Genomic DNA, 25,488 nt, shown 5'->3' on the forward strand with positions numbered 1-25,488 from the left:
TAAAAACACACTTCCAAAGTTCCTAGGTAAGAGGTCATCAGAAGTATTTCCCCGTGTGCCTCATGGCTTTCTGGAGTTCCATGGGCATTCAAAAGAAGAAATTCCTCCACACTGCTGCCTTGCAAAATCTCACCTTTTTATTCATACACTATTTTGGTCTACAGATCTTTGTCAAAGGTGTTCAGGAATTTCTTCTTTTGAACCATGTTTTACATTCCACGGCACATGCTCTTATGAGCTGTGTGAGTGCATACCTTTTCGAGTTTCGTAGTCATAACAGATGTCAAAGATGGCTGTCGTATGTTGGAGAAGTTGTTTCAAACACAACACAAACAATAACTCATACAACCTCTTCAAAACCCACTGCTTCAAAACACAGCAACCGTTTCCTCAATTTGATATACAAAATAAGCAATATAATTTGTAAATAAATATGCTTTACTACTTTACACTGTCACAGAAAATAACATGTTAATATTGGAAAAGAAACAATAAGTACTATTATCATGAAATCATATATTCTTGATATTGCAGGTTGCTAGCTGTAATACAAACAGTTGACTTGGTAGGCCAAGCTTTCTTTTAGCAATGGTTTATTGTTATTTGCGTGATGGATGTCAAGACAAGCATAAGCCTCCTCTGACACACACACACACACACACACACACACACACACACACACACACACACACACACACACACACACACACACACACACACACACACACACACACACACACACACACACACACACACACACACACGCCAAGACCATAGAGCAGGTTAAAAATCACACGCAGAACCTCCACCCTCTATAAAAAGGGTTGATAAATCCAGAATAGATGGCGTCCATATAAATGATCCATTTCAGGAATGTTAACGTAAAGGTTTTTCTTTTTCTTATAAAAGCCTAGAGCAAAGTGTCTCCTTGTAGCTAGGCAGAATGGAGACCACAATGGCATCACATAGCAGGAAGGGGGGAAACCCAAAGGAACATAACACTTGATATATAAATAGATCAAATTAAATATGGGTAGAGGACTGAATACTGAAAATACTCTAACATTATAAATTATCTATAGTGGACTATGACATAATGGATATTAAGTATGTATAGTATATACAGACTGCTTGCCATCGATACTATTGCATTCTGTATTGAGTTCAACCACAGACAGCATACCATCCCCCTCCCCTCCCCCAAAAAGAAACAAAAATAATTTAAGAAGCTAATTCAGGATTTCTCACTCTAAAGTGATTAGCACAGTTTGTGAGGCACAGTTTCTCAATGGAATCAAGCTACAGTATCAGTTGTTTCTAGTGGTTTCCATATATACCAAAATCAATCATCAGTATCCCTTTAAAGGTTTTATGGCACTCCAAATCCAGTTCCGCTGCTAGCTAGGGCAGCAAAATACACAGTTCTAGCTTTCCACACGTTCCACGCATCAGCTCTAGAACTTCCTTTAAGGTAAAGGAAGTGCTGTCATTAAGGGACGGATCCCCATCTCCCATTGGCTGTCCTGCCATTGCCATTGGGCTCCTGCAAAGGGAGTCTATGGGTCATGAAGAATGTTTCAGAGGAAGAATGTTCTTCCTTCATCTTCTCTTCCTCTTCTATTCTGTGGATATACGTACCACATAGCAAGGTTTTGTTCCTCATGATTTGACACATAACCACAGTACACTCACACATATCCAGTGAAGTATTTGCATAAATGATTCAACAACAAAACCGTAGTCCAGTCAAACGCCAAACGATGGGTTTTAGTTAGCTCTTTTAGCAGCAATACAAATTCTGTACTTTTTCTTTATCTCTCTCTTAGTATATACAGATACATTGGGATTATTTTTCTATTAATGTATTACTTCTTTCTCTCTCCCCCTCTCTTTTCTCTCTGCTGTTTCTCAGTCAGTCCAGGGGAACGCTTTCCACAAAGAAGATAAGCTCAGAGTTGAAAGTGCTGTGAAATATCTTGTGAATGTCCCTTCACGTTGTTTCATCTTAAGCTTCGACTCATCTTCTGGGCTTGTCACATCTGGGGATCACAGAGAAGACAGACAGAAACATATGATTGTATGAAAACACACACTCGTGGTCTTAGCGCCAATGTCTTGGTCAGGTTCTTGGCTAATGGTATGCCTTCATGTGGTCAAGAAATGCCACCAAACACCATCTTTGTTACCAAAAGGAGTTATGAGTCCAAGAGTGATATAACAAGCCCCACACACCTGCAGGTCCTCTCGTTGAGCTCCAGCTGACGTGCCCTGCAGTCGGCGTCAGAGTTTCTGCAGGAACACTGGCAGGTCAGAGGGTTCTGGATGAACAAACGCTTTCTCCTCGCTAAACAGCCATCACAACATGGCTCGCACTGACTATAGACAGAGAGAGAGAGGGGAGGAAATGAGAAGGGGAAGGATGAAGAAGAGGAAAAATGAGGAAAGAAAAAGAGAGGGAGGATGTTTATTAAAATGGTGTTAATATAGAAAAACACTTCCAAGGTCATTTTCCTTAAGGTCAACCCTCTTATCACATGCTGAAACTTCACACTCCCAGTGTCAATGTGCTGTCTGCGTCAATGTGCTGTCTGTGTAAATGTGCAGTCTGTGTCAATGTGCTGTCTGTGTCAATGTGCAGTCTGTGTCAATGTGCAGTCTGTGTCAATGTGCTGTCTGTGTAAATGTGCAGTCTGTGTCAATGTGCAGTCTGTGTCAATGTGCAGTCTGTGTCAATGTGCAGTCTGTGTCAATGTGCNTGTGTCAATGTGCAGTCTGTGTCAATGTGCAGTCTGTGTCAATGTGCAGTCTGTGTCAATGTGCAGTCTGCGTCAATGTGCTATCTGTGTCAATGTGCAGTCTGTGTCAATGTGCTGTCTGTGTAAATGTGCAGTCTGTGTCAATGTGCAGTCTGTGTAAATGTGCAGTCTGTGTAAATGTGCAGTCTGTGTAAATGTGCAGTCTGTGGTGTGCGTAAAAGAGGATGAATTGTAGCATGTGACCAGAGGGTTGTACAAAAACAGAACCACTTTGCAAGCAGCAAAATTACCCCTAAACCCTTCACTATCTCTCTCCCCCGTCTCCTGGCTCCCGAGCCAATGCTGGCAGGGAGACCCCCTCCTACTGTCTCGTAGGGGGGAGTGATTTTTAGGATGATTGGCTTGCCCACGTACAGTATGCATTGTTTCGGTTAGACATGCACCAGCAAGCTTTGGCTGGGACGTGAGGCTTACAACAAAAAACTGTCAAATTCAACTCATCCCTAAAGATACAGGATGAGTTTTTATTGAATTAAAAGATTACAAGTAAATGTTTTCCCTTATAGACACAGATCAGATAGAGAACCAGTAGATACCAGAAGATAGATCTGGTTTAAATGACAGAACACTAGAGACTGTGCCATTATGTTCCCACACAGAGGTGTTAATAGTGGACAAAACCTTTTTCACTGAGTATGGGGGACGACAGACAGACATTCCATTGAGAACTAAAGGCACAGCACAACGAACAGAACAACTCTATTCTTTGACATTAAGACCATTTCAGAAACATGAGCACCTCTTTCCGGTGAAAACAGCACCAAACGAAACATCTTTTTGTGTTCTCTGTGTTGTTCAGACCCATAGAGGCAACAAAGAGAATGGGCTAAACAATTTGTTGGTTTACATAACCCAGAAAGAAACAACAATGTGATAGCCATCTCTCGTATCCTTATATCACAAACAAAGCCCAGTGATGGCGGACGGAACAGAAAAGCCTGTTTGGAGGGATAAAAAGAAACACAAGAAAAGAAAGAAGAAAAAGGACAAGTTGGAGACACAGCAAAGTGAGACAGACGCAACACTGACATAGGCCTTGGATGATTCCCACAACAGATACTGGATTAGTGACATCGCCTGCAAAAAGCCATGCTGGTAGGTTCAGTTCTGTTACCTTTACCATTACCCTATCACTCCATWYYCCCCCCCCCCCCCCCCCCCCCCAGGGTGCCTTATCACCAGGGGGGTGGGGGTGGTCGTGAGGTAAGGAGGTAGGGTTATGGGTGAATCGCGTGAGGTGTGGTGATATGAGGTAGAAGTCCCCCCTAAACATAGATCTAGGATCAGATGTTATTTATTATTTAGGGATGACATCTATCTACAGTCTCATGCCAATTGATGTGTGTGGTGGTATTGGGCGAATAGAGTGAATAGAGAGCCAATGAATTAAAAGGGGAAAATGAAATCCTCCCAAACAAGCTGAATGATCAGAAACGCCACAGTCAGGTGCAGGTGGAGCGAGGAGAAGGCCGAGCTGACATACGCGTGGCCATTCTTTTTGTCGCGCTTTTTCTTTCGCTTTCTCTTTTGGCCTTTGCCCTTCCAGGGTTTTCTGGAAAAAGAGAAAGAAGCACAATAACGCAGAGACATCTGAGGAGGACGGACAGAGACAAATAAACTGAACAGAGTTCAGAGATCAGTTAGTCAATTGTTCATTCACACAGAGACTATATGGACTGAGAATGGACTGAAATAGAACCAAATGATGGTAATAAATCTAGAGGTTGAGACATTTTGTCACCGTTCTGGGAAAATAAATTAACAAAACAACACTGGCTTCGAGACATTCTTTGTTTTATATTTTATTTAACTAGGCCAGTCAGTTAAGAACAAATTCTTATTTACAATGACGGCCTACCCCGGGTGACGCTGGGCAAATTGTGCGCCACCGTATGGGACTACCGATCACAGACGGATGCGATACAGCCCGGATTTGAACCAGGGATTGTAGTGACGCCTCTTGCACTGAGATGCAGTGCCTCAGAACGCTGCGCCACTCGGGTACCCTCTTACACCAGAATGAAAGGGTTTCACAAGTTCCATATTTAAGTTTGGCTGTGGAAGTTTTTTTTTCTTCCCAAAACACTCCTTTGGCTACTCTTAACATTTTGAAATAAATACTGGATGATGAGGTGCAGCCGAGCTCGCTGATTCATCATGTTTGAGATAACAGTATATGAGATTTTACAGCTGCAGGGTATATAGTACCAGTCAAAAGTTTGGAMACACATTCAAGGATTTTCTTTATCTGGACTATTTTCCACATTGTAGAATAATAGCGAAGACATCAAAACTATGAAATAACACATATGGAACCATGTAGTAACGAAAGAAGTGTTAAATAAATCAAAATATATATATAAGTAGCCACCTTTTGCCTTGATGACAGCTTTGCACACTCTTGGCATTCTCTCAACCAGCTTCACCTGGAATGCTTTTCCAACAGTCTTGAAGGAGTTCCCACATATGCTGAGCACTTGTTGGCTGCTTTTCCTTCACTCTTCAGTCCAACTTATCCCAAACCATCTCAATTGGGTTGAGGTTGGGTGATTGTGGAGGCCAGGTCATCTGATGCAGCACTCCATCACTCTCCTTCTTGGTCAAATAGCCCTTACACAGCCTGGAGGTGTGTTGGATCATTATCCTGTTGAACAAATAAATGATATTCCCACTAAGTGCACACTAGATGGGATGGCGTATCGCTGCAGAATGCTGTGGTAGCCATGCTGGTTAAATGTGCCTTGAATTATAAATAAATCACTGACAGTATCACCAGCAAAGCACCCCCACACCATCACACCTCCTCCTCCATGCTTCACGGTGGGAATCACACATGCAGAGATCATCCGTTCACTTACTCTGCGTTTCACAAAGACACTGCGGTTGGAACCAAAAATCTTAAATTTGGACTCATGAGACCAAAGGTCATATTTCCACCGGTCTAATGTCCATTGCTCATGTTTCTTGGGCCAAGCAAGTCTCTTCTTCTTATTGGTGTCGTTTAGTAGTGGTTTCTCTGCAGAAATTCAACCATGAAGGCCTGGTTCATGCAGTCTCCTCTGAACAGTCGATGTTGACATATGTCTGTTACTTGAACTCAGTGAAGCATTTATTTGGGCTGCAATCATGAGGCTGGTAACTGTAATGAACTTATCCTCTGCAGCAGAGGTAACTCTGGGTCTTCCTTTACTGTGGCGGTCCTCATGAGAGACAGTTTCATCAAAGCATTTAATGGACTATCGTTTCTCTTAACTTATTTGAGGTGTTCTTGCCATAATATGGACTTGGTCTTTTACCAAATAAGGCTATCTTCTGTATACCATCACTACCTTGTCACAACACAACTGACTGGCTCAAACGCATTAAGAAGGAAAGAAATTCCACAAATTAACAATTAACATGTCACACCTGTTAATTGAAATGCATTCCAGGTGACTACCTCATGAAGCTGGTTGAAAGAATGTCAAGGGTGTGCAAAGCTGTCATCAAGGCAAAGGGTGGCTACTTTGAAGAATCTACAATATAAAATATATTTTGATTTGTTTAACACTTTTTTGGTTACTACATGATTCCATATGTGTATTTCATAGTTTTGATGTCTTCACTATTATTCTACAATGTAGAGAATAGTAAAAATAAAGAAAAACCCTCGAACGAGTAGGTGTGTCCAAACATTTGACTGGCACTGTATATATAAAAATGTGACAAGAAAGGAACAGGCTTGGGTGAACCTGGACTTGAGTTAGCTTCCTTAGGATGATGACCAAAGGCCTTTTGGTAACCTCATTAACACTACCACTGTGACTCTAACTACCAAAGAGGCCCCTGACCACAGCAAAGTCAGAGGTCAAAGTTGAGCCAACAGTAACGCACGGTAGCATCAACAACAGAAGTGTACAGAGTGTACAGTAGAATCATGGTGGCAAGGAGCACTAAAGCCATCACCCTTCAGACACATAGGTGGTTAAAACAAGGTCGGTCAGAGGTCTCAGAAACAAACCCTCATCTATACTGCAGGATACCCGACATATAAAACCTAAATACTACCAAAATCCCTCGTAATGCTATAGGATTAGGCAATAGGAAAACGAGACAATCCCATGTAGAGGCAGAGAAGGCAGTATAACGACCATTAGTACATCCTTTGGCGAATTGTAGTGGAACAGAACCACTAAAGCCAGACCCATAAACAGTGAAAAAAGAAAAGGTTAAAGAGGGTCTCTAAAAACACACAGCGTTATCTACACATCACAGGAGCCTGTAAAACAAAGGTAGAGACATGAACCCTGAGACATACTTAAAGACATGTATAGAGAGTAAAGGAAGGACCCTAACAGAGCAGTGTAAAGAGAAGCAGGTGTATTAAAWAAATGACAATAAATGAAAGGTGCCGAAGGCATTGACCTCATCAGGTGTCACTCATTCACCTGAATTGAAGTATTCTGTGGGTTTTCTGTGTGTCTCACCTGAGAGCTCAAAGGGTCATGGAATTAGAATGGATAGAAGGGATATGATTCTTTGTAAACTCCTAAACTACAGGAAGATCACTGGATCTGTGCCAACATGGTGGTGTCAGTGATCATTTGATACATTGTTGTATACTGTGTGTAACAACACAGGTTGAGAAAGAGAAATTCCGGAAACGTGTGAGCCACAGGAGAGAGACGATAACGAGAGAGAGAGACAGAGAGAGAGAGAGAAGAGGAGAGAGAGAGAGAGAGAGAGAGAGAGAGAGAGAGAGAGAGAGAGAGAGAGAAGAGAGAGAAAGACAATGCGAAAAAGACAGAGATTAACAAGAAAATAAAAAAACGTATCTTTTCAAATTAAGGCAGATAAGTCACAACACAGCAAGAGTCTGTACTCACTTTTCTTTCTGTTCTTTCACTTCATTTTTTGGCCTGAAAGACAGAAACAAACATGATGCTACCTCATAGCCCACCGTTTGTTTCTTCGTAAACAGATTCACGTCAACAGTGGACAGAGACATAGGCATGGTATTATCTTGGGTGGCCCTGTAGCACTCTGCTACTCTAGTGTTGTCCATCCCTGATCCCTAAATAGTCATGACGATACTGTCGTTACCTCTGACAAGGCTGTCTTTCTCCCCGACTTATCTCCTGAAACACACACACACACACACACACACACACCACACACACACACACACACAACACACACACACACACACACACACACACACAACACACACACACACACACACACACACACACACAACACACACACACACACACACACACACACATATATAACACATATCTAGATAACAATAGCAGATTGTCATGTCTATTTTGTTGCTCAACTTGATCATTTGGCTGTAACTGATTATAGAGCAACACATCTTCTGGCTCACAGCTAATCCAGTGGGTACAGGAGGTCAAGCATTGGGAAACGTCTCATTGCATAGTACTCATAGGTTCGGAGAAAACTCCTTAAAACTATACAGTCTACTTATAAACTAGGTAGTCACAAAAACATACAATGGTTTACTCATGTTTACTAATGGTTAACAAACTCCTAATTAAAGGGATATTGCAAGATTTTGGCAATCTCATGGATAACATTTGTATGTCTCTGCATGCAGTTTGAAGGAAGTTGCCAAGGGACAGTTTGTATTAGAACAAAGAGGAATAGCTGATAAGCAGCARAGGCCAGGTGCACCATTGAGCATGAAAGAACAGTGAAGACAAGAGACAAGAGCTCTCTTTTCTCTGTATATATCAATGATGTCAGTGATGTCGCTCTTGCTGCGGGTGATTCTTTGATCCACCTCTACGCAGACACCATTCTGTATACATCTGGCCCTTCTTTGGACACTGTGTTAACAAACCTCTAAACGAGCTTCAATGCCATAGAACACTCCTTCCGTGGCCTCCAACTGCTCTTAAACGCTACTAAAACTAAATGCATGCTCTTCAACCGATCACTGCCTGCACCCGCCCGCCCGCCTAGCATCACTACTCTGGACGGATCTGACTTAGAATATGTGGACAACTATAAATACCTAGGTGTCTGGCTAGACTGTAAACTCTCCTTCCAAACTCATATTAAGCATCTCCAATCCAATCCTATTTYGCAAAACAAAGCCTCCTTCACTCATGCTGCCGATCCTTGACTTTGGCGATGTAATTTACAAAATAGCCTCCAACACTCTACTCAGCAAATTGGATGAGGTCTATCACAGTGCCATCCGTTTTGTCACCAAAGTCCCATATACTACCCAGCATTGTGACCTGTATGCTCTCGTTGGCTGGTCCTCGCTACATATTCGTCGCCAAACCCACTGGCTCTGTAACGGCAGAAGAGGAGGTGTAGCAGGGATCGGACCAAGACGCAGCGTAGTTAGTGTTCATCATGTTTAATAACGACAAAACCGTGAACACTACAAAATACAAAATAACAAATGTGGCAAAACCGAAACAGTCCTATCTGGTGCATAGACACAAAGACAGAAGACAACCACCCWCMAMCCCCAACACAAAACARGCTACCTAAATATGGTTCCCAATCAGAGACAATGACTAACACCTGCCTCTGATTGAGAACCATATCAGGCCAAACATATAAACGTGAAAACTAGACACACAACATAGAATGCCCACTCAGCTCACGTCCTGACCAACACTAAAACAAAGAAAACACAAAAGAACTATGGTCAGAACGTGACAGGCTCCATGTCATCTATAAGTCTTTGCTAGGTAAAGCTCCGCCTTATCTCAGCTCACTGGTCACCAAAGCAACACCCATCCGTAGAATGCGCTCCAGCAGGTATATTTCACTGGTCATCCCCAAAGCCAACACCTATTTTGGCCGCCTTTCCTTCCAGTTCTCTGCTGCCAATGACTGGAACGAATTTCAAAAATCACTGAAGTTGGAGACTTATATCTCCCTCACTAACTTCAAGCATTGGCTGTCAGAGCAGCTTACCGATCGCTGCAGCTGTACACAGCCCATCTGTAAATAGCCCATCCAACCAACTACCTACCTCATCCCCATATTTGTTTTTTGTTTTTTCTGCTCTTTTGCACACCAGTATKTATACCAGTATTTCTACTTACACATCTTGTTCTGCACATCTATCACTCCAGTGTTAATTGCTAAATTGTAATAACTTCGCCACTACGGCCTATTTATTGCCTTACCTCCTTACTTCATTTGCACACACTGCATATAGATTTTCTATTGTGTTATTGACTGTACGTTTGCTTATCCCATGTGTAACTCTGTGTTGTTGTTTTTGTCGCACTGCTTTGCTTTATCTTGGCCAGTTGTAAATGAGAACTTGTTCTCAACTAGCCTACCTGGTTAAATAAAGGTGAAAAACAAAAACAAAAAAACGCCCCTATTGATATTGTTTAGAGACAATGCAATTATCCTACCCAGACGAGCCTACAACACCACAATGCAATGAATAATTGCATTATTGTTTTCAAGTGAGTACAAAATTCTATTCTAGGCTGGAAACGGCAGTGAAAATGTAATTTGAATAGTGGTGCAAAAGCCCTGTGATTTGAATGTTTCATTCCATTTGGATCAGTTGTGTCAACTTTCGACAGTTTACAAGGTCTAGAAAGGCACTGTAGCAGGCCAGTCTGACTGTATTTTTACTTCTGAAACTGAGATGTGCTGTCTGTTGCAGATCATCATTCTCCCAAATCGTCCTATAATGTGGACACATAAGTATGCTCTCGGCAGGCCCAGTTATTCAGGAAAGCTTAACGCACGCTCTGCCTCCTCTACGATATGAGCGGCTATTCCTCGTGCACCTAAAACCTAATGCTTCAATATAGCCTAAATATTAGTAATTTAACTTTGAAAATCTATTACCTTTTATCTGTGGCATAAACACAACCAGTCACAATGCTTTAATCTGATGATGCTACTTCAGTATCGAAGCCAAGCCTTCGATACTTGGTACAAGGTAGGGAGGGATGTACAGTGCATTTGGAAAGTATTCAGACCCCTTGACATTTTCCACATTTTGTTACGTTACAGCCTTTTTCTAAAACGGATTATATTAATTTTTCCCTTATCAATCTACACACAACACCCCATAATGAAAAAGTAAAAACAGGATTTTAGAAATGTTTGCAAATGTATTAAAAATAAAAAACAGAAATATCTTATTTACATAGGAATTCAGACCATTTGCTATGACACTTAAAATTGAGCTCAGCTGCATCTTGTTTCCATTGATCATCMTTGAGATGTTTCCACAACTTGATTGKAGTCCACCTGTGGTAAATTCAATTGATTGGACATAATTTGGAAAGGCACACACSTGTCTATATAAGGTCCCACAGTTGACAGTGCATGTCAGAGCAAAAACCAAGCCATGAGGTCGAAGGAATTGTCCGTAGAGCTCAGAGACAGGATTGTRYCGAGGSACAGATCTGGGGAAGGGTACCAAAACATTTCTGCAKCATTGATGGTCCCCAAAAACACAGTGGCCTCCATCATTCTTAAATGGAAGAAGTTTGGAACCACCACTCCTCAGTAAAAGGCACATGATAGCCCGCTTGTAGTTTGCCAAAATGCACCTAAAGGACTCTCAGACCATGAGAAACAAGATTCTCTGGTCTAATGAAACCAAGATTGAACTTCATGCCAAGCGTCATGAATGCCAAGAGTCACGTCTGCAGGAAACCTGGCACCATCCCTAAGGTGAAGCATGGTGCTGGAAGCATCATGCTGTGGGGATGTTTTTCAGCGACAGGGACTGGGAGACTAGTCAGGATCGAGGGAAAGATGAATGGAGCAAAGTACAGAGAGATCCTTGATGAAAACCTGCTCCAGAGCACTCAGGAACTAAGACTGGGGCGAAGGTTCACCTTCCAACAGAACAACGACCCTAAGCACACAGCCAAGACAACGTGGGAGTGGCTTCGGGACAAGTCTCTGAATGTCCTTGAGTGGCCCAGCCAGAGCCCAGACTTGAACGCAATTTAACATCTCTGGAGAGACCTAAAAGTAGCTGTGCTGCAACACTCCCCATCCAACCTGACAGAGCTTGAGAGGATCTGTAGAGAAGAATGGGAGAAACTGCCCAAATACAGGTGTGCCAAGCTTGTAGCATCATACCCAAGAAGACTCGAAGCTGTAATCGCTGCCAAGGGTGCTTCAACAAAGTATTGAGTAAAGGGTCTGAATACTTATGTAAATGTTATATTTCCGTTTTATTCATTTTTTGTTGAAAAATCAAAAAAACTGTTTTTACATTGTCATTATGGGGTAGAGTTTGTAGATTGATGAGGGGAAGAAACAAAAATGTAATCAATTTTAGAATAAGGATGTAACGTAACARAATGTGGAAAAAGTCAAGGGGTCTGAATACTTTCCGAATGCACTGTATTTTCTGTTTATCGAGATTGAGTATATCAATTTGATTGTGGTGTTGAAAACRCAAACYATAATGTTGAAGCGCCCGAAGTTGGTAATCGGTATACAGTTATGCTTTGCTTATTAGTCGTGTGGTGCATTGCACAGAAACCTGTTGGTGAAAAATGTGTTGTATATATTTGATATAATTATAAAGACAGTTTCAAAATTGTGATAATTCCTGTAGACCTCAAGTTATTGCGCTAAATCTAGTTAGCAATGACTCGTGAAACTACCTTCAACTTCCTTCAAACTGCACGCATCAACATAAAAATGGAATCCATGAATTCATCTGACCGAAAACTGCTTGATTGACAAACATCTTGCACTATCCCTTTAATGGTTTATGAGCAGTTTGTGAGCAGCTTATATGCAGGTTATGAAAAGGTGGAAATGCTACACACTGAACTTAGCCTCCACGAGTAAGATAAAAATGTTCACATTTTTTTTGTAGAAATGAACAGCTAAAGGAAAACACTGATACGTGGTTCATGCAATGTGACTTTTCTGTGATCTGCAGAGTTTAAATCAAATCAAATCAAATGTATTTATATAGCCCTTCTTACATCAGCTGATATCTCAAAGTGCTGTACAGAAACCCAGCCTAAAACCCCAAACAGCAAGCAATGCAGGTGTAGAAGCAAAGTGACTCTGCATGCACTATGTGATCTGGATGGACCAGACCAGACCAAACCAATTACTCTAATTTATCTAAAATCCCCTGAATTCCTTGTAGAAAGACCTCCATATGCCCTGAACTGAGAATAGATAGTTTGTGAGTGTATACGTGCAGCATGTGTACACTTCTTACCTGCATTCACATGCATTGTGTTCTGTAAAACTCATGAAGATATCATTTTGTTGCTTGTGGGGTTTTATTCTTTTTATCTGTGGAAACAGGGGAAGACAGAGTCGAATATAGATGGGTCAAACATGCTCACATATACACTCCATCCTTTCCCACCTGCTCTAGGACATACACTACCGTTCAAAAAACGCCTCACAAGTCCTCAACCGGAAGCTTCATTAAATAGTACCCGCAAAACACAGGTCTCAATGTCAACAGCGAAGAGGCGACTCCGGGATGCTGGCTTTCTAGGCAGAGTTCCTCTGTCCAATGTCTGTGTTCTTTTGCCCATCTTAATCTTTTCTTTTTATTGGCCAGTCTGAGATATGGCTTTTTCTTTGCAACTGCCTAGAAGGCCAGCATCCCGGAGTCGCCTCTTCACTGTTGACGTTGAGACTGGTGTTTTGCGGGGACTATTTAATGAAGCTGCCAGTTGAGGACTTGTGAGGCGTCTGTTTCTCAAACTAAACACTCTAATGTACTTGTCCTCTTGCTCAGTTGTGCACCGGGGCCTCCTACTCCTCTTTCTATTCTGGTTAGAGCCAGTTTGCGCTGTTCTGTGAAGGGAGTAGTGCGTTGTGCGAGATCTTCAGTTTCTTGGCAATTTCTCGCATGGAATAGCCTTCATTTCTCAGAACAAGAATAGACTGACGAGTTTCAGAAGAAAGTTTTTTGTTTCTKGSCMWTTTKRRSCCTGTAATCRAACCCACAAATGCTGATGCTCCAGATACTCAACTAGTCTAAAGAAGGCCAGTTTTATTGCTTCTTTAATCAGAACAACAGTTTTCAGCTGTGCTAACATAATTGCAAAAGGGTTTTCTAATGATCAATTAGCCTTTTAAAAGGATAAACTTGGATTAGCTAACACAACGTGCCATTGGAACACAGGAGTGATGGTTGCTGATAATGGGCCTCTGTACGCCTATGTAGATATTCCATAAAAAATCTGCCGTTTCCAGCTACAATAGTCATTTACAACATTAACAATGTCTACACTGTATTTGTGATCAATTTGATGTTATTTTAATGGACAAAAAATGTGCTTTTCTTTCAAAAACAAAGACATTTCTAAGTGACCCCAAACTTTTGAACGGTAGTGTATACCCAAATCTACTAGAACATATACCGTTTACACTCTCATATACAGACCCACATAACTTGAGACGCATTGCGTTATAAAGGGCCATTCTGGAGAGGTGGCCAGTCAAAATGTAAGAGATTAGAGGTTAAACAGTCAAAGGTTAGGGGTCAGTCTCTCACCTCCTTGGAGACGACTCTGTTATATGTAGAAGTAGGGTTGTAGGAGTTAAATGTGTGATGGAGATGTGTAAGGGTAAAAATGTCAAACGCTCAGTCTCTCACCTCCATGGTGACGTTATGCGTGGAGGTTGGCGTACACTGTAGCATCTCGTCGTTGCAGCAGCCTGCACAGCGTGTCAGCACCACACAGGATGGGATGAAGATGTGTTCTACCTCCTCTGGGTACTCCTGTAGGATCTCTACCAGCAGCTCCCTGGGCTGACACAGGCTCTTATTGTACACCTCCATGAAGGAGATCACTGAGGAGAGACATGCACACCCATTTAATACACCAAGAACCAATACACACATACTGCACAGTGCCTTCAGGAAGTTTTCACACCCCTTGATTTTTCCCACATTTTGTTGTGTTACAACCTGAATATAAAATKGATTAAATTGAGATACTGTCACTGACCTACACACAACACCCCATAATGTCAAAGTGGAATTATGTTTTTCGAAATCTTTACAAATGAATTAAGAATGAAAAGCTGAAATGTCTTGAGTCAGTGAGTATTCAACCCCTTTACGGCAAGCCTAAATAAGTTCAGGAGTAAACATTTGCTTAACAAGTYACATAATAAGTTGCATGGACTCACTAACCACGTTTCCATCCACAGTTTATATGCGAGTAAAGTTATGTTGTATTAAAAAAAATGACAGCTGTGGTGGAAGCAGGAAGTTTTGGTGTACTTTTATAAATGCCGACAGATCATTTGTTCATACATGTGGGATCGTTCAAGTAAGTTTATATTGTAATACTTCTGACAGCCAACTTTCTAGCTCCGCCCATAACTTCCAGACTTCATAGCATTCCCAGAAAGCATGGATTATTGAGTCATTATTAGAGCAAGGGTCTTGTTCTTGTGACATGATGATTGATGCTTGACTGCCGTTTGACAAATAAAAAATATTCTCGATCTTATCCATAATAATCTCATCAAGTAGACTAGCTAACCCGCACAGCCTACCTGCACTGTATCTGCGAGCTGTTGGCTAGAGTGCAGGTGCCAAGACCAGAGTAGGTACATTTGCTATTTAACACAACAGTTTTCATAACAAAACTATCGGTAGAGTTGAAAATGTGATTGAAACACATTGAACTTTAGATAATTTTTTTCTGTACATGAAAACTTAAGCGAAAAAGTACATTTTGTGTGCAGTACGTCATCACACACTCATATTTTATCCGCAACAAGTCCATTTGGTGGAAACATACCATTGGTAGGGAAATTAGCATATTTTCATGTGGATTCTAGAATATTCGCATGAAATTCTGTTGCCAATTGGATGGAAACCTAGCTACTGTGTGCAATAATACTGTTTAACAAATAACACTGTACCCCACAAATACAATTATCTATAAGGTCCCTCAGTCAAGCTGTGAATTTCAAACACAGATTCAAACACAGATTCAGGTTTTCCAATGCCTCGCAAAGAAGGGCACCTATTGGTAGATGGGTRAAAAAAAAAGCAGATACTGAATACCCCTTTGAGCATTATTAATTACACTTTGGATGGTTTGTCAATACACCCAGTCACTACAAAGATACAGGCGTCCTTCCTAACTCAGTAGCCGGAGAGGAAGGAAACCACGCCGGGATTTCACCATGAGGTCAACGGTGACATTAACACAGTTCCAGAGTTTAATGGTTGTGATAGGAGAAAACTGAGGATTGCTCAACAACATTGTAGTTACTCCACAATACCAACCTAATTGACAGAGTGAAAAGAAGGAAGGCTGTAAAGAATTTAAAAAAATCCAAAACATGCATCCTGTTTGCAACAGGGCACTAAAGTAATACTGCAAAAAATATGACAAAGCAATTAACTTTTTGTCCTGAATACAAAGTGTTATGTTTGGGGCAAATTCAATACAACACATTACTGAGTACTACTCTCCATATGTTCAAGCATTGTGGTGGCTGCATCATGTTATGGGTATGCTAGTAATTGTTAAGGACTGGGGAGTTTTTCAGGATAAAACATGTACATGTTCCTGAGTGGCCGAGTTACAGTTTTGACTTAAATCTGCTTGTAAATCTATGGCAAGACCTGAAAATGTTTTTAATAACAATGATCAGCAACCAATTCGACAGAGTTTGAAGAATTTTGAAAAGAATAATGGGCAAATGTTCACATTCCAGGTTTGGAAAGCTCTTAAGAGACTTACTAAGAAAGACTCACAGCTGTTATCACTGCCAAAGGTGATTCTAACATGTATTGACTCAGGGGGTTGAATACTTATCTAAATCAAGATATGTTAGTTTCATTTTTCATAAAAACATTTCTTTCACTTTTAAATAATAGTTTGTGTAGATCGTTAACAAAGAAATTACAATTAAATCCATTTTAACAAAAAAAATGTAAAAAGACCAAGGGTATAAACACTTTCTGAAGGCACTGTACATACTCCCCCCCACACACACACACACACACACACACACACACACACACACACACACACACACACACACACACACACACACACACACACACACACACACACACACACACACACACACACACATTACAAAATATACGTCTACTACATACACTTTCCTTCAACAACCGGCATCACCCATCAAGGTATCCCCCTCCCTTCCCCTCTCACTGTGGATGTGGTATGCTTCTGTACCGACTTCCTCTTTCTCTCCCTCTCTCAGCCCCACAGTGCTGTGAAGCACTAAACACATTGTAGCCTAGTGGTGCACATGTTGGGAAAGACATTGAGACACCACATACAGACAACTCTTGATTCCTCATGGAGAGAAAGGGATAAATTGGAAATAATAGCACACCCCCTGCAGTGTGCTATTCCAGCCAAATCAAGCATAGTATGAAACAATCACATATAAAGTTCAGCTTTTGATTAAGAGAGCAGCCCCTTTCCTAATATTGTGCAACATAGGCTTGTGTAAAGAAGCCAAGAGGGCCAGAGACTAAATTCCATTCTAAAAAAAGTATTTCCACATCTTAACCTTAAACAATATTTCAAATGGAATCCGTGGAGATTATAACTGAAAATRGACAATACTCTGTTTGAAATGTGTTACTATTGTTTCAATGTTGGAGCCTACTTCAGCCAACATGAGAACATGGTGCAGTTGGGCTTCCTTCCGCCAGGCGGCGTGGGTCTCCCTGTGCCTCAAGGTGAACCACACAAACCCCGTTTCATTGGCAGTTTGCCTGCGAGGGAGCCCATAGAAAGCTCTATTCCCACCGTGCCCTATCGAACACCTACCGCCGTCATGCGCACTCCTCCCTCCTTCCTTATGTATGTGGGCACTCTGCGCGGGAGAAAGGAAAAGGGGTAGACAAATTGGCGATTAAATTGTATCCTTACGTTCATGAATTTCATACAGTGCATTTCACATTGACTAACGTGCAACCAAAGATGCTACGTGGCGCAGACATACGATATGACGTTGGACGCTGTCAAAGACCACGCGGTGTGTTTGTTTTGTTTCATAGCCAAGGCTACATTATCTTTCCCTGAAGAAGTTTTAGGCCTATGTTTGCAAGTGTTACAATTTCATTCTCTATATGAGTTTAAGCTACACAACTCAATAGAGACCACTGTTGCTACAATGACCCGCATCTAGCCCACAGTTTTCTACATTTATTCACGGTAATTGCTGTCAGTCTCTCCATACTGACTGGCATCTTTCCACTTTACGCAAGCAAACTCGCGCAATATCTGACCAGGATTGCATGAGGCCTGGAGATGGATTACCTAGTGGCTTTCAGTGAGGACTACAGTGTTTAGTCGGAGCAAAGCAAGCGCATAATGTAACAACCAGTGAACATTTCACCCCTGCCAAAAGTAAAATAGACCCGGTTTCTTTTCAGGCAGCGGCTATCTCCGCCCCTTGGGTGGTGTGAGGGACCTGCGATTGGGGCTTACAAAAGAGTGGCCGCAACACTTAGAATGCTGTTATTAATGGGGTGGGTGTCAAGCTGCGAACACCTGCCCATGGACAATCTGATGATATTACTAATTACGGCCAGTTGCTTTGACTAAGCAGGGTTGATTATAAGAGCTCGTTTAACACCCCAAAAACGCTTGACTGGTCTCTAGGGAATTAACGGGTTGACGTTGTAGGGGCTCGGGAGAGACTCGAAAGAGAGGTGGGCTGCTTGGGCACGGGACCCCTGCAGGGTTAAAAGATAGGCCTTTGTGGGGCTATTAGTTGTAAAACTGTATTTGAGTGTTCATAATATAAAGGTCTAATAGATACCTAGGCCTATAACGTATGAGCCATTGGAAATTTATGGACCGCCCCAGGTACTGAGAAAGTCGGCCTATATGCCAATTCAATATCATTCAGGAGTTTAACATATTCAGACCAGTGTCTACTATAACTATTGGTTGGCGTTTTTGTTTCCCCCTAAACTTTCGTTCTAAGGTTATGAGGAGGCTTTAACATCTTAATTAATGGTTTGCAAACCAGCAGACCTCCACGTCTACATTGTAAACTCTAAAGTCATTTTAAAGCCATATTAAAATATTAAGCCAATGCCCCATTTGTCAGAATTTAGAATTTAAAATGTGGGTGGGTAGTGGTAGGCTATTCTAATAATGCGGATTAAAATGAAGCCAGGATCGAATGCGCAGGCAGCGAACCTGTTGCCATGTCTCTTTGAATTCAAAATGCCGCTGCTACGCCTTTAAAGCGTAATAATATTGCCAAGGTGGTTCTGAGCAGGCCCGCAATCACCAGAAGAGACGAAACTTCCTCACATTCGTTCAAAACCATTAGCCCTTACATATTCCACCTCTGAACGGCAAACGCACAAGCCACCACGCCAGACAGTAGGCTAAATAGGCCTGCCTACGTGAAGTCGGTGTAGTGTCAGTTTTGCATAATTGCTATTTACATATCGCTGAAGCCGTGAAACATTTTGACGTTGTTAAACATGAGTAATGACCTAGGAAGGGGAGCGACAAGGACGACCTACAGTTGACCACATTTCACAAATATAATCAATTTCTTGACGTCCATTTAGAGACACTGGGTCTGTTATAACATATAACTTACCTTGACAGCTGACAAATACAGAAGTGACAGGAGAAATAATGTTATCAAACTGTCAAAGTTCATGATTGAAATTCCAAATGCAAATGTCGATTTAAAATCCAAGCGGGTCGTCTGGCGATTTCTTCCAAAGCATTTGTAAAGTTTAAAACAGTAATAACAAAGTGTAATAACTGTTAGAACTTCTGTAAAAGGGGGACCGGGGTCTGTAGTGGCGTCAAATCCATTTTGGTCCCACGGTCGGAGCAGGCAAGACACCTGAGCAAAAATCGGTTGAGCATAACGACTTTCTTTCAACTGTTGCCAATAATTTTCAAGATATCCAGAAACATTAGAATCCAGGATGCGTATCTTTTCACATTGTTCTGGAGTAGACCTTTATTTTCTTCAAATGAAATTGCAATCCACATTACAGGGGTAATTCCATACTTGGTGTGCAAGCAGTCTCCAAATGCGAGTCCATTGGAAAAAGGAAAATTGCTATTAGCCTACAGAAACTTTCTGTCCTACGCAATTAGCCTACATTCGTGTCAACCCCAGAACAATGTTTACAATCACATTCACAGAATCCACTCTGTTTTGAAATCCGTCAAAACTTCCAACCGTGACAGAAACTGCCGTTTATTTTYGCTTCCTGCTCGTTCCCAGTTTGCGTGATCCCAGCTTTCTTATATCCTCTTGAAATCGTTAACGCATCACCGTAAAATATTTTCGGAGGTCTAAAACATCTCCTCCCGTTTCGGCCTCTTGTGCGGCAACACTGTCGAATTGTCGTGAGGCAAGGAGGGATGGTCGTCTCTAGCTTCTATACCCACAAAGACATAGGCTAAACCCCGCCCATTTGTACAATTCTTCTTCTTAAAATGTGATTTTAAACCTAATCCTAACCTTAACCCTCACCTTGTGCCTAACCCTGACCTTAAATTAAAACCAAAAAGCAAATTTGTGTATCCAATGTTGACTTTATGGCTGTGGAATCTGACTAGCTAGTGGAAACGAGGGGCCTGATTTATGGTCGTCACTAGTTACCACATCCACAAAGTCATATGGCTAAACCCCGCCTATTTCTACAATTCTCTTCTTAAAATCTCCTTTTAAACATAAACATAACCATGACCTTAACCACACTGCTAACCTTATGTCTAACACTAACCTTAAATTAAGACCAAAAAGCTTTGTTTTCATACATTTTTACGATAAAGCCCATTTTGATTTTGTGGCTGTGGTAACTAGTGACAACCCTCATTTATCAACGGTATGTACATTTCTTAATAAATTCTGTCGTGTGGAGCTTTTAGGATTAAGTGGGCTACCCAAAATATACATGTTTTCATTGATAAATCAGAGCCATATTATTATTATATTTGTGCACTTGTGAACAAGCGCATACAACCCCGCCTGGAAAACGCCCTCCATTCACCTTTTATGGTAACAAAAAACGCCCTCATTTGCTGTATGATTTGGAACTGGGCCATGCCCGTTTCTAATAGAAAGGGGAATAGCAAATTTGATCACATTTCTATAGAAGTGTGGGCAGAATGTTTTAGTCTTTTGCAGTGACTTTTTAAAACAAAAAAATGCATGCTGCCTATAGCGAGTGCAAAAAACTAGCCGCACATCCTGCAAGATTGATTGTCTATTGAACAATTTAAAAGTAAATTCTGCCCACATTTTTATGCAAAAGATTAAGTGTTGTTCAATATTTTGTTTATTAATACATCGTTGTGTTTCTATCATCTGCCTTGGTATAGACTCTGAGATTAAAGGGTAGGAAGCATGAGTTTTTACTCACCAATGTAACAGAGACTTAATAACGTAGTTATAGTCACAATCTGGTTACCTATAAGTACGAATATAGTCATGTTTTTGGTTATTACATATTTATTAACTTATTTCCGGATAACTTCTAACCTACCCACAATGCACTATTTCTCAACATCGTATTGAGGATCTACTCTGTACTACCAAGTTTGCTTGATAGTTCAGTAGCTAGCTCAAGCTGGCTTACGTTAGCTACACCTCATGTTATTCACAGACTTTGTTATCTATTGTGAACCCGTTAGCACGGCAGGCTCTGGTGCTTTTTTGCCTTGGAGTCAAAACAAAAATCATACCTGTTTGCTCTTTGTGTAGTACCTCATCTGTTCTCCTTTTTGTTTTGTCAACTTTCGTCATGTTCTCTCTGAAGCTACAAGACCATGGTGCTTGCCTACGGAGCTGTGAGGGGAACGGCACCTCCGTACCTTCAGGCTCTGATCAGGCCCTACACCCAAACAAGGGCACTGCGTTCATCCACCTCTGGCCTGCTTGCCTCCCTACCACTGAGGAAGTACAGTTCCCGCTCAGCCCAGTCAAAACTGTTCGCTGCTCTGGCCCCCCAATGGTGGAACAAACTCCCTCACGACGCCAGAACAGCGGAGTCAATCACCACCTTCCGGAGACACCTGAAACCCCACCTCTTTAAGGAATACCTAGGATAGGATAAAGTAATCCTTCTGACCCCCCCCCCCCCCCTTAAAAGATTTAGATGCACTGTTGTAAAGTGGCTGTTCCACTGGATGTCATAAGGTGAATGCACCAATTTGTAAGTCGCTCTGGATAAGAGCGTCTGCTAAATGACTTAAATGTAAATGTAAATGTAAATGAAGAAGGCTATGGGAGTTTTGTAACTTTTCCCACCTTGGCTTAGTGCTAGTGCACTAGCTGCCTGACATCTAGAATCTATCTATTTTGTATTTCAGCCTGGTGAAGCGACCGCCTCCCCCTTGCATCAAACACCTCCATTTCCCCTAAATTAACAATATTTGCTTGCAATACAGTTGATCAACCACTAGAAGTTGTGTGTACGAATGGTTTGAGATTTGCGGGACATACGCACAGTTTCCCGTCAAGTGCAATATTGATGCCTTCCGAGTGGCGCAGCGGTCTCAGGCACTGCTTGAGGCATCACTACAAACCTGGTTTCGATCCCGGGCTATGTCGCAGCCAGCCGCAACTAGGAGACCCATGAGGCAGCGCACAATTGGCCCAGCGTTGTCCGGGTTAGCGGAGGGTTTGGCCGGCCAGGATGTCCTTGTCCCATTGCGCTCTAGCGACTTCTTGTGGTGGGCCGGGTGCATGCACGCTGAATTCGGTCGCCAGTTGTTTCCTCCGACACATCGGTGCGGCTGGCTTCCGAAATTGGGGAGAAAAATGGGTAAAAAGTACACCAATTTCTATTTATTTAAATATTTTATATTGATAAATACCAACCTTTGCGGGAAAACTGTAAACAAGGTTTAGAGTCTTTTTTGTGCACACACACCATTGATAAATGAGGCCACAGAAGGGGTATTGGAAGCACTGGGAGTCGTTCATTGGCTAAAGTGAGGGGGTGGGAATGGTCGACCAATCTTGACAGAAGTGTGACAGGTTCGATCGCAGAGCGCTGATACCGATCGCTTGTGGAGTGAGGTTCATCAATCAAACCTTAGTATTTAGTATTTTATTAGTATCCCCATTAGCTGTTGCCAAGGCAGCAGCTAGTCTTCCTGGGGTCCAAACATAGATAAATCAAACAAAACATTGTGCATTATAGAAAATGACATTGCTCCATTATTACATTACAATACTACATTACATTACTAAGAAAGGTGTGTGTGGAGTCTGTGTTTTACAGTCCGGTGATAGAGTGTGTGTGTGTGTGTGTGAGTGTGTTTCTTCACAGTCCGCGTTGTGCCGTGAGGTGTGTTTTCATCTGTTTTTAATCAGATTTTACTGCTAGCTTGATTTACCTGACATGAAGACAGTTCCATATAGTCATAGTGGCTCTATATAGTACTGTGCTTTTCCTAGCCTCTGTTCTGGACTTGGGGACTGTGAAGAGACCTCTGGTGGCATGTCTTGTGGGGTATGAGTGTCTGAGTTGTGTGTTAACTGATTGAACAGACAGTTATGTGATTTTAACACATCAATACCTCTCACAAAGACCAGTAGTGATGCAGTCAATCTCTCCTCTACTTTGAGCCAGGAGAGATTGAAATGCAGGTTGTTGATATTAGTCCTCCGTGTACATTTCAGGGCCAGACATGCTGTTCTGTTCCTGGTCAACTGGAATTTTCCTATGTTCCTCTTTGTAGCACTGGACTATATAACTGGGCAGTAGTCCAGGTTTGATCAAACTAGGGCCTGTAGGACCTATTTGGTCGATTGTGATGTCAAGAAAGCAGAACAGCACTTTTTTTTTACAGACAGACCTCTTCCCATTTTAGCAACCTTTGARTCAATGTTTTGACCATGTCAGCTTAAAATCTAGGGTTACACCGAGCAGTTTAGTCTCCTCAACTTGCTTTTATCGCTACATTATTCATTGCTAGATTTAGATTAGGTTTAGGGTTTAACAAATGATTTGTCCCAAATACAATGCTTTTAGTTTATCATATATTTAGGATTAGCTTATTACTTGTCACCCATTTAAAACTGACTGCAGCTCTTCGTTGTTGCCGTGATTTCACTTGCTGTGGTGGGTGTCTGACGTGTATAATGTTGAGTCATCGGCGTACATAGACATACAGGCTTTATTCAATGCTAGTGGTAGGTCATTAGTGAAAACAGAGAACAGTAGAGTGCCAAGACAGCTGCCTTGAGGAACACCACCCTCTACCTGGTTTACGTTGGAGAGGCTTCCATTAAATAAAAAAAACGTCTGTGTTCTATTAAATAAGCTGCACTGAAGTCTAACAATACAGCTCCCACAATCTTCTTATTATCAATTTCTTTCGGGCAATCATCAGTCATTTGTGTCAGTGCCGTATATGTTGAGTGCCCTTCCTTATGAGCATTCTAAAAGTCTGTTATTACAATGAAATAACATTGTATCTGGTCAAACACAATTTTTCCCAAAAGTTTACTAAGGGGCCGGTAGTTGGCCAATTAGTCGGCTGTTTGAACCGGTAAAGGGTGCTTTGCTATTCTTGGGTAGTGGAATGACTTTTGCTTCCCTCCAGGTCTGAGGACACACACTTTCCTCTAGACTTAGATTGAAGATATTTTCTTTGATTTATTTAAGCTATATTTAACTAGGCACGTCAGTTAAGAACAAATTCTTCTTTACAATGTTGGTCTAGTAAATATTAAATACAGTAAATATTTTTTACATTTTCAACATAGGAATCAGCCGAAAACCTTTCGTATGATCTCTTGTACACTATTTTAGGGCCAGCTTTCGAGGACTTTGTTTTTTCTAGATATGGCCACTATATTATGATTGCTACATCCAATGGGTGTTGATACTGCTTTAGAGCAGATTTCTGCAGCATTAGTAAATATTTTTACTAATGCTGGTTATCACCTTACTGATAACCTCAGGCTACTGTAAAAGTGAAAAATGTCCAACTTCAAACATGTCTCTTTCTGTGATGATTCAGTTCCCCACAAATAGGATTTCTTTAACTTTGTGCAATTATACTGTTATTACCACAACCACCACCATCATTATAATCAACATCATAAATTGTTATAAAATGTGCTTTGCTGTTTTTTATCTTACTTGACTCTTTATAAAAGTCCAATTACGCATAGAACGATCCCCAGTGAGGATGGAATGCCACGATACGCATCATGAATAAAGGAATGCATTGTGTGGACAATATCTCATGTTATACATTATCCAATAAACATCAAGTGGCACCTCAATTGGGGAGGACGGCTCATGGTAATGGTTGGAGCGGTAGAGGTGGAATGGTATCAAATACATCAAACACCTGTCTTCCATGTGTTTGATGCCATTCCATTGCTCCATTCCAGCCATTATTATGAGCCGTCCTCCCCACAGCAGCCTCCACTGAGATTACAATATGCTTTATAGACTGTATTAGGTGATTCGGTTTATCTTTTGAAATCTAGAATTGGCCGAAGCATAGTTATGCTTATTTGCACATAAAACAAACAGAAAATCACCCGGAAGCCCCTGCAACCTATGAATTCCCCGGTCTAACCACAGTGTTGCCAGGAAGGCAGCAACCATTTACAGAATCAGAATATGGGAGTGAACGTGTGTCCACTTACAGGTGTGTGTGCGTGCGTTCGGGGACATCGCCGGGTTTGCTCC

General features: G+C 41.5%; 1 protein-coding gene across 3 annotated transcripts; it reads right to left on the bottom strand.

Moving 5' to 3' along the window:
• Window positions 1–417: 417 nt before the first annotated feature.
• Window positions 418–20,367, bottom strand: LOC111954382 (vascular endothelial growth factor A-A). 3 transcript variants are annotated; one of them, XM_023974093.2, is made up of 8 exons: window positions 19,404–20,367; window positions 17,606–17,651; window positions 14,422–14,618; window positions 13,024–13,100; window positions 7,682–7,714; window positions 4,300–4,368; window positions 2,233–2,376; window positions 418–2,039 (listed from the first exon to the last, which is right to left on the bottom strand). In XM_023974093.2, the coding sequence occupies exons 1-8, from the start codon at window positions 19,464–19,466 to the stop codon at window positions 2,018–2,020; spliced, it is 651 nt and encodes a 216-aa protein (XP_023829861.1). In that variant the 5' UTR covers window positions 19,467–20,367; the 3' UTR covers window positions 418–2,017. The 3 variants fall into 3 exon arrangements, with proteins under 3 accessions (XP_023829861.1, XP_023829862.1, XP_070292071.1); XM_023974094.2 differs by lacking the exon at window positions 4,300–4,368 and having other exon boundaries at window positions 19,404–20,361; XM_070435970.1 differs by lacking the exons at window positions 4,300–4,368; window positions 7,682–7,714 and having other exon boundaries at window positions 19,404–20,364.
• Window positions 20,368–25,488: the final 5,121 nt, after the last annotated feature.

The sequence above is a fragment of the Salvelinus sp. IW2-2015 genome, linkage group LG28 (assembly GCF_002910315.2).
Source record: "Salvelinus sp. IW2-2015 linkage group LG28, ASM291031v2, whole genome shotgun sequence".
NCBI classification, from domain to species: Eukaryota; Metazoa; Chordata; class Actinopteri; order Salmoniformes; family Salmonidae; genus Salvelinus; species Salvelinus sp. IW2-2015.